Source organism: Bombus impatiens, unplaced genomic scaffold (genome assembly GCF_000188095.3).
Source record: "Bombus impatiens unplaced genomic scaffold, BIMP_2.2 scf_0257, whole genome shotgun sequence".
Taxonomy (NCBI): domain Eukaryota; kingdom Metazoa; phylum Arthropoda; class Insecta; order Hymenoptera; family Apidae; genus Bombus; species Bombus impatiens.
This window is the reverse complement of record NT_176676.1, coordinates 470,604-483,697: the sequence shown is the minus strand read 5'-3', so window position 1 is coordinate 483,697 and position 13,094 is coordinate 470,604. Positions and strand designations below refer to the sequence as shown.

At 37.4% G+C, this 13,094-nt stretch overlaps 1 protein-coding gene across 1 annotated transcript; it reads left to right on the top strand.

Moving 5' to 3' along the window:
• The first annotated feature begins 4,650 nt into the window (after positions 1-4,650).
• Positions 4,651-12,730, top strand: LOC100742057 (protein deadpan). Its single transcript, XM_024366913.2, has 4 exons — positions 4,651-4,889; positions 4,946-5,575; positions 6,148-6,243; positions 10,865-12,730. Exons 2-4 carry the CDS (start codon positions 5,483-5,485, stop codon positions 12,047-12,049), a joined length of 1,374 nt encoding a protein of 457 aa, XP_024222681.1. The 5' UTR covers positions 4,651-4,889; positions 4,946-5,482; the 3' UTR covers positions 12,050-12,730.
• Positions 12,731-13,094: the final 364 nt, after the last annotated feature.

The following is a 13,094-nucleotide window of genomic DNA, read 5'->3' as shown; positions in this document are numbered from 1 at the left end:
GTGTACCTACATAACATCTTGAAATACAAAGGAACGATTCCAAAACACAAATTATTGATCACTCTATCTTCTTTCGTCTTCTTACGCAGCAACGTTGTTTAATCTTTGTGTGCGATAATTAGCACATAAAATAACATCTCTCAAGTACGATTTACAATAGAACATATCATCATTTGTCACAATAATATACTTTGATGTAAACGTTTTAGTATTTCCTCGATAACCGATCTGGTAATAAAACACTTAGTAAGAAGTACTATAAGGAACGTTAACGGTAAATTGTGATCATCGGTCGTGACAAGAGAGACAATAAAATTAAAAAAAAAAAAGAAATTCAAGGCCGCGGCCTGTTTTATTGTAAAAGCCAGTCTACCCTCGTCGAAACTTCTGAGTCCAGAGTTTGCAGATGCAGAATTAAGGAGGGGTCTTTACTACGGCGTTCTTGTAACTCAGGGGGTCCTTCATGGCTACGCCATAATATACCAGCCCAGGGACAAAGCTGTAGTTTAGCGTAACGCATTATACACTTATTTACTGATGGTTGGTACCCGAAACAAAATCGTAGAATACCTAGTTTTAAAGTGCTTACCCTTTTCCTGCTCGTTAAAAATTCTCCAACTAAACTAATCACCTTCATCTTTTAGTTAACATTTAACGTCAAAAAAACGACTGGTTAACTTTCACAAGATTATTTACTAAAGCAGATGACGTAAAAGAATTACAATTTCAAGATAAATTTTTTAAAGTATCTGCAATTTCATCATTCTTTCTACCTTTCAATGTGTAGCTATATTATATTAAATTGAGCAATTAATCCACGTAAAATCCATTTAACCAAGGAGTAATTTATTTATCCCCTTTTTCTATTAAATTGAAATATCTTTACAGTTTTTAAGCAATTCTTGTAACGTTCTTGCAAATATCCACCGTACATTAATGAGAAGCGAACGAACTTATTGCTTCACTTAATAGTTTCTAAACAATTCATTTACAAATTATTTCATTCAAATGTGGAATGTTGTATGTGAGATGCAAACATAATAGAAGACTTTGAAATTGACAGTTCGTATGCCACAAAATCATAGAGAAACAATTTTAGCACAGGAAGCTATAAATTAAAATTATATTTTATTCTTCAAAAGACTCGATCAAAATCTGATTAATTTCCGTTCAATGCAGAATTCTACAGTATAGTTGTACGTGACTCAACTGCAAACAGAAAAAAAGAAAAATACACTCAACTTTCGTCTAGAGTCTAGCAAAATTTCAAAGCAATCTCCACTATCACAATCAAGCACTATAAAACAATAATTGCCTCATGAAATTTACAAACCTTCAAGGTTTCATACATTGCCCCTTGAATATTTTATCGCCGATCTGCAAAAATTTGAAAGCGAGTCGATGACCGACAGACTGAGAAACAAGGCAGGCCACCCCGTTTATTTGCAAAGAAACGTCAGCTTTTATTCGCTTCATGATCTCATCGGGGTTGGATCTTGATTTTTCGATCTGGAATCGTGCGTAAGAGGTTTCAGATTGGCTAGCTGTTCGTGCATCTGCTTTGCACGCACGTGTATAATACGGTGGAGCAATGTTAATACGGAAGTTCGTGGAGTTGGGGCACAGCTGGTTTCGAGAACCGATTTATTATCGCGAAACTATCGCGTCGCACACGCACACACATATTGTGACGCAATGACGCAATTGAAAATTGTTTGAACCGTAGCTTGCTTATCGCGGTCACGTCTGGAAATTATGATATATGAACTCGATAATTGATTCGGAAAGCAATAATGACGAACGATAATAAATCCAAACGACGACGAATATCTAAGCCATTAATAAATAAAAATTTTATTGATGCGAAGAGATAATGTGGATTGTAAGTCATGTGTCCTGACAGGGTAGTTCGTTTGGAAGATAAACGTGAATGAAATTTCAAGATAAATGTTCGAACATTGATTCAACAATGTAGGATCTCGGCAAACACAGCCACGTTCTGTGAAATTCAGCCGAATATCGAATAATGAAAAGCATATTGAGCATGCAAATTTAATTCTTCGACAAATATCGCGTTGGTTCGTGTGTCTGAAATTTGTGTGCTCGCCATTGCCGATGATCAGTGTCCGGGAAAATTTTGATGCGGGTTCGGTGGAAACGTTCGACCGTGAGAGAATTTCATTTCGAATAAACTGAATTATTTCGTGGGCAAAATGCTTGTTTCACGCGTGAAATAAAACACAGATGCTTGATAATAGATACCTATTAGAATCTCTAGATATAATAATCGATAATAGACAAATATATTTTTTTATACTTCATAGACTTATATTCTTTAGATTTCAGAGAGTCCTGAGAAAATTTGTCTCAGCTCTACTATTAATTTTCGTCAACTAGCCTTGTGTATATCTTTTACTATTTTACATTTCAGAATGATCCGAGGAAAATAAATATTTATATTTTGTTATATTTCGTCCAATCGAATATTTGAAACTTTCCTTGACAAAAATAAAAGTAGGGAGGAAAGTAACTCAAGAATTAAATTTCTCTTAGATCACCAAACTCAGTTTGCTTACAAAGAATTATTAATAAATTAAAATATATAACATGTGAAGTGCTTTTTAAGCTGGGACATAAATTGTGTATCTGATGAATATACCTCCGTATCTATTCTAAAATCGTTATGAGTTACCTGACGAGAATAACACGAAATAAATCAGCAGTCGAAAGGACGTTCAAGTAGTGTAAAGTCGGTAGACTGGCAATGGCCAGTCCCGAACTTTTAAAGTAAAAGTTTGCTTACGGTACAATAATGACGGTGGGTCATAAAGGTTTATCTGTTTATTGCGGTGCCATTGCCTCTTGAAACGAGCCGTAACTGATTTTGCCAGCGAAACAAATATCTGGCGTTTATTGTCTCGCATCTACATGCATTTCGTCGTGAACATCCTACGATTGTCGTAGGACTTTTCTTTTTTTTTTTACAGCTTTACTCGTGTTAGGTTGAGATTCTTCTCAGTCGACCCTGAGTAAAAATAGTCCATCCTGCAATATAATAAATATAACAGTAATATGGATTATTGTAGCATACTCGAAGTTTTTCCAATGAACAGAGTGTCGTCGATTTCATTTTTAAACAGATATATGAAGCTTTTAAATATTAACATTTGTTTAAAAGAATGAAGCATTTTCAACCTGTATATTTAATTTGATTCGCAATGACTACAAAGTATTGACACATACTCTCATTTTTTAACAAAACGCTTTTTTATCAAGTTTTACGTTTCATTTTCATAGTACAAAATTTTTGTACCGTCAAATATATTTTAAAATAATAGATACAGAGAATGTTTGCTAAGAGGAGGGTCGAAGGAAGTCTGGAAAATTTAAATTCGTCTTAGTTTGACGGTTGCACGTAGTGGCGATATTGTTCTTGTCCGGAGTTTACTTATTATTCCAGTATGTATGCCCTAACGGTGTTGATACTCCGAGGCAGGACAGCAACATTATTTGAATTGTCCTCTAGCTCGTGCGCTAGAAATGTTTCAATTTTGGAAGAAACAAGACATTCTCTAATCGTCAACCCTTCTTCCATTTTTGTATTTAGTAATTATGATAGTTAATAGGCTGTGGATATCTATGGAAATTCATATTTCTAGGAATACGTATTTAGTAAAAACTAAGAAGTGGGATTTAAATGGAGAATTGTTTTATTATTTAAATGTTAATATACTTTCAATATTTTATATAACTTTTGCGCTTTCAAGTTTCCCACAAGTACAGTCATCCTGCATTCGCAGTCTAATAACTGCTAATACTGAAACGAAGATATTCTCTATTCTAAATTACGTTAACAACTCTACAAAAGTACCGTATTTCATAGAATACTTCAATAAAATATCCGAAAAATTCCCCAAAATTCTTGTTTCAATTTCTTCGGTAATAAAACAAATATACTGCCTGTCAAACAGACTGAAATATTAGTTGTCCCAAATTTCTAAATCAGAAGGGAAAAAAAGATAAGCGAGGCTCTAAAATATGAAGAAAAGAAAAGTAAGGTTGCCACGAAGCATTTGCAAAAGACCAGTCGATTAGAGATCATGGATCGACCCTAACTCTGTGCCATGTTAATAGCATGCGTGTGACAAAGAAACGTTTGAACAGAGAAGGGAAGAGGTACCGTGTGCCGGACGTGTGTATACGTGTGTCATAAGCTACGCTGGCGTGCGCAGCGCGATACGCTGCCAACGATGCATACGGGAGGATGAGGGCCCTGTGTGAGAATTCTTCTGAAACGTTAAACAGTGTTTACTCGTCGGGCCATGCACCGCGAATGCCTTTGCCCGCCAGTTTCATCAATGAACTCTTTCTTTTACGCAATGACCCTGTGGAGAAACGCGCGCGTCGCGCACGCAACCCCATGGGAAAACACGATATCGTGCACGATTACCGGAACTGCGCGCAAAAACCACATCGGTGGGATTTCGACCAAAGATTTTGAATTTCCTTGATAAAGCGTCGTGACTTAAATGAGAAATGATGACATTGAAATTTGTGGGTAGTTGTAAATTAGTCTTCTGTAATTACGATTTTAGAGAAATCCTAAAACAGGAAGAAGAAAGGTTCTAGCAACGAAGATAAGAATAGTTTGGAAATTTTGATGTAGTATATATTTTATCAGTAACAGGAAATCTTTATCGATATGTTTTATTGTTACTATAACCAAAATATATTATCCAACTTTTACCTTATACGATAGCCGTGACGCTAAAAACCATTGCAATATGAATGGTTTTCCAGTTGAATCATGAAAAAAAATACTTTATATTAGATTCTTTATATAAATTTCCCTGGCAACTTTACAAACAACTCAGTATTACAACTGGCAGGTAAATTAAATATGAGCTTTACAGTATATAATACTGATCATTCTCCCAATTTTTAGAAACTGTCATGTGAAAGAAAAGAGGTGGATGTAAGAGGAAGAAAGGAGCGCGATAGGAGAGAGACTCAAATTTCGAAGGAGACGAAATCGTTGAGTCCTAGGGGACGGCGTGAATTCCCACACATCAACAAGTCTCAGTAGGTCCGCAGACCTCCCCTCTCCAATGCTATCCCGGAACCCCACTCCAGAACGCACTTCACCCCACTCTAGACACGGTGAGTGCATCGGCATGCGGTCTTCGGAATCCAAAACGTCAAACAGTTACCCTCTATACCCCAAGAAGGACGTCGTCAGTATTGTTGACGATCATCCCCTTCTTTAGGACAGTTCGTCATTTGGAGTTTCACCATCGGAATGTACACACGAAGAACTATGAAGAAATATTGTGAATACTATTCGTTCTTAGTACTCTGAAAATATAGTTTAGTTACATTTACGTGGATGTGATCTTGGATCGTTAAAAAGACGAATTGGAAGACGTTTTCAGACGTGGAGTTTTGTGTGGTTTGTTATAGTGATTTTTACTGTAGTGCATAAATGGTGGATTATTATAATTACAAAATGTCAGGCAGCGAGGAGGAACCTGAATCGCACACGCAACCAGGGATGACCAAGGCGGAATTAAGAAGGGTAAAAATTAGCTTGAATCTCCATTATTTTGGTTGTTGCGGAATTGTGGGCAAAGAATAGAGTAATGGGGGATTTCGTTGGAGGTCTTATTAAAGTTATCTTATTCGTATTTCCGTTATGAAATCATTATTTTTCAATATTTTGAGTGGCAAACAATATTTATGGAGGTTAATTTAATGTTTTCCTCATTTATTATAACTTAAAAGATATTAGATATGTTTTGGCTACTTTGTTCAAACAATAGTTAATATTGATATTAATAAAACAAGTCATATGCCTATATTTTCTTTAAGAAACCACGTGCTATATATTAAAAAAGAAAAATGATTTAAAATTTAAGGAATCAAGAACTTTCTAAAATTACACGCTCGTACTTATTTACCTGTATAATTCTAAATCTTTTCGTCGGATTCCAAGTTAATTTAAATATTTAAATATCATAAAATACAATTTCAATTAAAGAAACACGAATTCTCACGTGACTCGTTCATAAATCAATTACCAAAACCGCAACTATCAAAATTACAACGATCACCGAACGTTTCATAACTGGAATGATTCTCGAACTGCAGAGCAATAAGCCCATCATGGAGAAGCGGAGGCGTGCTCGGATAAATCAGTGTCTGGATGAGCTGAAGAGCTTGATACTCGAGGCGATGAAAAAAGACGTGAGTAGCATTATTTTCCATACGTCGAGCGCCATTTATCGGTCTGTTTGATAATAGTGATTTTCGCGCGATCGATCGAAAAGTCGTACCAGTTACATGTCACGCGAGCAGACAAAGTGTTTTAATCGCTTAATCGAACTAAACCCGAGAGGCGAAATTTCTTGACGAGGAACGAACAATAGACATCAGCAATGGTCGCGCGAAACGATAAGAGAGTGTGCGCCTATACGCGTGATTTGAAGCTAGCGCTCGTGGAATCCACGTTGTCGCCGGCGCCCGAAACGTGCCATGGAAAACGTGACCGGTACACGACTTATCTAGCGACGTGATACGAGTTTACGGGAGATAACACGAAAATATGCGCAGCCTCTCTTGTCGACCGACACCGAACGTAGATTTTTTTTTTCGTTGCCACTTAGACTGATGGGATTTTGCGCGCGTTGATGAATCCTGATGAGAGATCTTTCGATGATATTTAGAATCGTTGATATTCATAGGCTAGACAATCAATATGTATTTGTAGTTCTTTTTTATTCTTTTGGATAACGTATTCGGTTTTTTATTTTGCTATTTTTTCTAGTATTTGGTCTTTTTTCCGATATGTTCCGTTGTAGCGTGACACATTGACAATGTTCAATTGAGAAATATCTTTGGAATGTTGGTTAGATTTTAGATAATATGTTTTAGGAAGATGAATATGGTTGTTTACATTTCTAAATCAATCATTTTGTATGTATGTAATCAGTGTCAGTTCAATAGGATCATTCATGGAAACTGAAGGAAGATTTAGGCCACTGAATAATATTTCAAACAATAGTAAAATAAATAACGATATTCAGAATACATTTTCTATGATAAAATATTTATAATACCTTTATGAATCACGAAAGTGTCTAAGGATAGTTAGTAGAATCATTTATAAGATTCAAACGTTGAAGTTAAATAACTCAATAGCATTACCTGTATTAAGTCACTATCAAGCACGGTAATTACGTATAAAGAAGAGAGAGTACACCTCGCCGATTTTGATGAATTTCGAATATTTTGTTGAGGTTAACATTCTAAACAACTTTTTCCTATACATATAATCATCGGCTTAATTTCCGAGATATTCATAAAAATACTTTTGTTACCTCTTTTTCTTGACGTAGGTTAAGTTGAGCTAGCTTTATGTACGGATATGATGATTTTATAGGCGTATTCGTGCTGTGATGTGTTCATACGTCTTACGTTTCAATTTGTAAACATAGAGAGATAAGAATGGAACTCAACTTAGTTTAGCTATGCGAGAGCCACAAATACAGATATAGTACCATCATGTCCATACATAAATCTAATCTAAACCTGACTCTAAACCTAATTGTAAGATAAAAAGTAGCAAGAGTATTTTTATGAACATATCTCAGAAGCTAAAGTCGAGCGAAGATTATATGTGTAGGAAAAGTTGTTCAGAACCATGCTTCCGATCACATCGGGATTTCAAATCATTGAAATCAGTGAGGTATATTCTTCTATATAATTACTTCAAACAATATAAACAAACAAATTTGTACATCCCTTATAACAATTTTATCCTAGCAATCTTATGATTGTCAATAATTCTAATTCGTTTAATCATTTATCGCAATGTAACTTAAATTTCTTCTAGTTTTTCTTCTTATTATAATTCACACGTATGATCAAGTGACAATTGAAATTGGCCGAAATTATAATCGGCCACATCAGTCATATACGGAGCATCAGTCGGTCGAAATTGTTTCGGTACTGTTAGCCTAAAGGTCAAGAGTCGATCTTTTAATTAAACTGATAGGAAGAGGTCATGCAGCGGATGTTGGCACAGAAGTGTTTGAACAGGCCGTCTCGTTTTTCCCTCGCCGCCTTCCTCTTGCGCGATACGATTTGTTTTTCGACCGTAGAATCGAGACTAAGGTCGGTAAACTAGTGGTAGCAAGAGGTGGACGGGTTTAGTTTTAGTGTTTTAGACGCCTCGGCGTGGGAACGGATGGTGGAAGTCCTCTTTGCCAACGCGTAATCTCCACTGGAGACTCTACAATGGCACTTCAGATCTATTCGGCTGCGTACCTGACCGGTGTCAGCCACATTCCATTTAATTCCCGTCTTAAACAGATTTTAATTACGTTAGTTCCGAATAACTGTGAAACTTCACCAATTGACTAGTATCTTTGTTAAATATTGTGTTGAAACATTGGAACACTGAGTTAATTTCGACAAGAATAGGAAATTATAAGGTTAGCAAACTTGGCTAATAAGCTTCCAAAGATAACAAACCTTCAAATTTTAGTAATGGAACAGTAGAAAATTTAGAAGGAAAATAACGTGGGTTTTGTAATTAAGCATGTTCATTGAGTGTTACTAATTATTCAGAGTGTTAAAAAATATGAAACCTGTCTTAGTTGCAAGGTTAAAAAATTTCAAAGCTAGAAAGTAATTTTTTCAAATTCCAGTAACATTGTTTGGAACATTAAAAAATCTAACAAGAAAACAAGGTTTTCAGAATTTGTTACTTACAGTACGTAATAGATTAAAAAGTTTTGAAGCCAAACTAATTTCTGAGTTTTGTATGTTATATGGCAAATAAAAAATCATGGGATCTAAAAAAATCAATTTTCGATAAAAAGTTCGATTGGAACCGCGAGATTTCCTCTCAACATCCGAGGACATAAGTACGCTCCTCACCGCGTAACTCGATCCAACGAGATTGATTTCTCAGGCAGAGCCATAACGAGAGAGCGAAGCGCTCTCACCGTTCTCTCCTCCGCGTCCAGATGACTTCCGCTACCTGCTCGCTCCAGTGTCCGTCCCGTTCGCCCGTACGAAACGCCCCCCGCGTTCGTGGGAACCTCGAAATAATTATTACGAAGAAAAAAGAATCTCATCTCGGGTTGCAGCCTTCCTTTGTTGACCGTATCATCTTTAAGGATCCAACTTCGCGAAGACGGCACCGATCGCTGTAAAAAAGAAAAATGAGGAAAAAAAGAGGCGATGCTCGACGCCTTTGCTTTTAGTTGCTCTTTTAGCAGGTGTCTCGTTCCTCTGATCTTCGGTGTCGTATTCGCCTACGGGAAAATCGATTTCCGCATCGATTTTCTTCCTCTCAACCTTTGAAAGGTGTTTGCTTGTAGCACGAACCTCATCCGTGAACTTTATTTTACGGAGACGTCAAACATTTTTAATCACTTTTTATGGTTTCTGACAGCCTTCGATAAATATATTAAAATATCAGTTTTGGATTTAGAAAAGTTAGAAGATTTGTCAATTGTAATTTTACATTAAACTGAATCCTGCAATAGCTTTATAATTGTATCCTTTTGTACCGTGTCGATGGCTCTTGAAATTATTGAAGCAATGAAACATTCGAACGGATTGTTCGTGAACATAACGACTGAAATTTTTAGATCCTACTCAAGTACCATAAAGGATATGTAAAGATCGATTAATATTTTTGACATTCCAAGGACAACATTTTTAATGGGGGATAAATATAATAATTTCTGTTTGCAATGGAAAGGCTGAATGGTGCAATTTGCCGTTTCGAATATAGTTTCAAGGCTCATTGTTGTTCGTCAACTTATTCTCATTCGAATGGAAGCTTATTCAAGGGAGAAGGGGGGGGGGGGGAAGAGAGAAAAGCCTCAATGTGTAAGCGATCTCTTCTTCGACTCCCACGCCTATTTTAAAGGTGACCGCTAGTTTACCATAAAAATGCGAGCACTCGGCTGATCCTGGGACGAGGATCGTGCTACAGGAAGGGCACAATAGGATTTCGCTGTTGTGCATCGGTATTGAACGATCGATCCTCTGAAAGGTAGGATTGCCTTGCTGGCAATCTGAGAAATATTGAAAGGGCTAGTGTTGTGCTCCGCGGAGAAAAAACTTTCGAGACGCTTTCGAATTTCTAACGGGTTCCCACGGAAGATTCAGCTTTTTCTACTTGCTACAGTTTTCCTTCGAGAGGAAATGTGTGTCTCGAAAACGTTTCCCTGAACTCGTTTCTAATTTATATGAATATCACTCATCGTAAAGTCGCTTTATTTGGTCGTTTAGAAAACGATTTGTATGCAGTCGATAAGAGCGATGCAGAAGTTACGCGATAGGGAATCGCAATGAAAAAATTCCCGCAAAATGTAACACGCGTGGCCGTAGGTTAACTACAAAATTGCTCTACACTAGCTACCGAAGTTGGTAGTCTATTATTAAGGTAACAGGTCGTATCAAGTCAATTACGTGGGCGTTACCGAGGCGTCACAGATTTCTTGATGGAGCGATCGGTATTAATGCTCGCTTGTGAAGAGTAGCCTGGGGTTACGGCTCCGATTGCTATGCTCTGAACATGTTGGAAACGACCTTTTCATCATACCGGTTAATTTCTTGCTTCCACCGCCTGTCGATAAAACAGATCTCCCCCTCTCGACCGTGTTTTGTTGAGTTCCTGCATTACCGACTGCATTCGAGATTCGTTTTTTACCCTGGCATCGCGTCGTATTGTACGAAAAATCTTATAGAAAGTCGGTGTACGCATATGAAATCGAAATTAATCAATGAAAATATACTCGTAACTCAAAAAATAAATTATTAATGTGCGGTTCTTTTCATTTTACAGCCGACGAGGCATTCTAAACTCGAGAAGGCCGATATCCTCGAGATGACGGTGAAGCATTTACAAGCGGTACAGCGTCAGCAATTGAGCACGGCGGTCGCTACCGATCCGGTGGTGCTAACGAAATTCCGTTCCGGATTTTCTGAATGTGCTACCGAAGTATCGCGGTACGTCAGTCACCTCGAGAACGTGGATCCTGTTGTGAAGCAACGACTGGTATCACATTTGAACAATTGCGTTAGCAATCTCCAGCAAATGGCGCCGTTCTACAGCCACTACGTGCCCTACATGCCGGAACGGCTCTATCCGGAGGTGAAGGTCGGTTTCCAGAGTGATTTCCAGAATGGCGACGAGAATAATAATAGAAGTGCCAGAATACAGATACCAAACGGTGTTCAGTTGATACCTAGCAGACTGCCGACCGGAGAGCTAGCTCTTTTGGTACCACAATCGGCTGCGTTTTCGGCAAACTTTCCATTCTTTCCACCAGCACCCGAGTCTGTCCCTAGAATTGGAGAGTGCTCCGCCTTTACAACTGTTCATAGGTCGCAGAGTCCTCTGTTGAGTCCATCGACATCCATCTCGAGCTATGGTGAAGAGAGTCAACAATCTGAACACTATCCTCAAGCGCACTCTCCTAATGAGCAGCAACGTCGATTCAAGATTCCCGATCAGAGTCCAGCTTCCAAGAGCTTCTCTTCATCGCCAGAGACTCAAAAGCCACAGATTAGTTCAACCAGCGATAGCAAGTCGCCAGTACCAATTTTTGCGGAACCTAAGTCAAACACGAGTTATGCAAACAGAAAAGAATTTGCAGAATCTTCTGAGTCGTTAAGCGATAATGGACTGGCGACGTACAGTTTAAGACAACCCCTTTCAGTAATTACAGACAAAACGTATAATCGTACCGATTCTATGGTGGCAAAGAAAGAGGCAATCAAGAGAAATAGCTCGGATTGTCTTTTAGTAATCTCTGATAAGAAGGCCAGGTACCAAGAACCTATCAGCTCTACCATGAATTCTTCTAACGGTCCCTTAAAATCCGGGGAAGATCAGCCGGTTTCTGTGGAGGATTTGTCAAGTAGAGGGACTTGCTCGGCTAATAGAAATTCTAATCCTAATCCTATCAAATTTGTAGCGGTGGCTGGTCCTTCTGGCGTCAACGGCGATATGTGGAGGCCTTGGTGATTTAAATATAACGTGCCTTCTCATTTTTTTTTAATTTCCCTTCCTTTAAAAAAATTTGTTTCTTCTTGAACCGAAGTGGAGGAATTCCTTTTAAACCGAAGTACATAAAATTGACAATAATTGGCTATTAGAAAGAAGTATTACACAATTGAGATGTCGCCAGGTTGAGATCTCAGTTTAAAACGATTCTCGGCCAATACATTATGATCATTTACATCGAAAATTGTGCCTTAGAAGAAACATAATTGTTTACTTTTCAAACATTTTAGAATATTATTGAAACTAGTTTTACCATGATTATATATAATAAGGATCCCGACTGCTTAGTAATGTAAGTCTTTCTCGAGTAGTTTTAGTAATTTAAAGAAATAGTATTTAAGAAGAGACATGACGACGATTAATTAGCTGTAACGTCGACAGAATAGGAATATGCAACTTGTATCCTCGCTGACAAAGACTTTCAAGCTTTAATATACTATATATTGTACGATAAATTTTTCACTGTGAATAGTCATGTAAATAATCGCCGATCTTATTTAATTTGTATTTTAATCTAAGAACTTAAAAAGAGTGATGTGTTTTTTCAGTCGATGTAATACTATCGTTACGAATTAAGTTAATTATTGCCAGTTTTTGTGATAAAAACAAAGGGGGGAAAATAGAAAGAAAACAGAAATGAAACGAATTTTTTCCGTTGTTCCCCGTATTCCATGATTCACAAGAAGAGTGCGATAAAAATCGTCGCAGAGAAACGAATCTCTGCTTGATATATAAATTTCATTAAGTGTAAAGGAGAGTAAAAAGAAAAGAAGAAAGGAAAAAGAAAGAAAAATCGTCTGAGCTGATCTTTCTATCGATATGTCCCGTAGTCTCGTAAAAGGCTGAGCAATTTCCCTTGTTGAAAAAGCCGTCGGGGCCGCTTTATCCTTTTAAGAAGCGTTAAACGCGCTCCGATTCATAAACTGGAACTTATTCTTTCCTTTTTTGCCGATAAAGGAGTAAAAAGGCGCGGCGAATGAGAATTTCAACCACCTGTTACACCGCA

Excerpts from the sequence above, each read along its gene's own strand:
- LOC100742057 (XM_024366913.2), top strand. The coding sequence starts at position 5,483 with ATGGTGGATTATTATAATTACAAAATGTCAGGCAGCGAGGAGGAACCT. Across the intron at positions 5,576-6,147 it reads CCAAGGCGGAATTAAGAAGG|AGCAATAAGCCCATCATGGA; the intron begins GTAAAAATTAGC and ends CTCGAACTGCAG. Across the intron at positions 6,244-10,864 it reads TCGAGGCGATGAAAAAAGAC|CCGACGAGGCATTCTAAACT; the intron begins GTGAGTAGCATT and ends TTCATTTTACAG.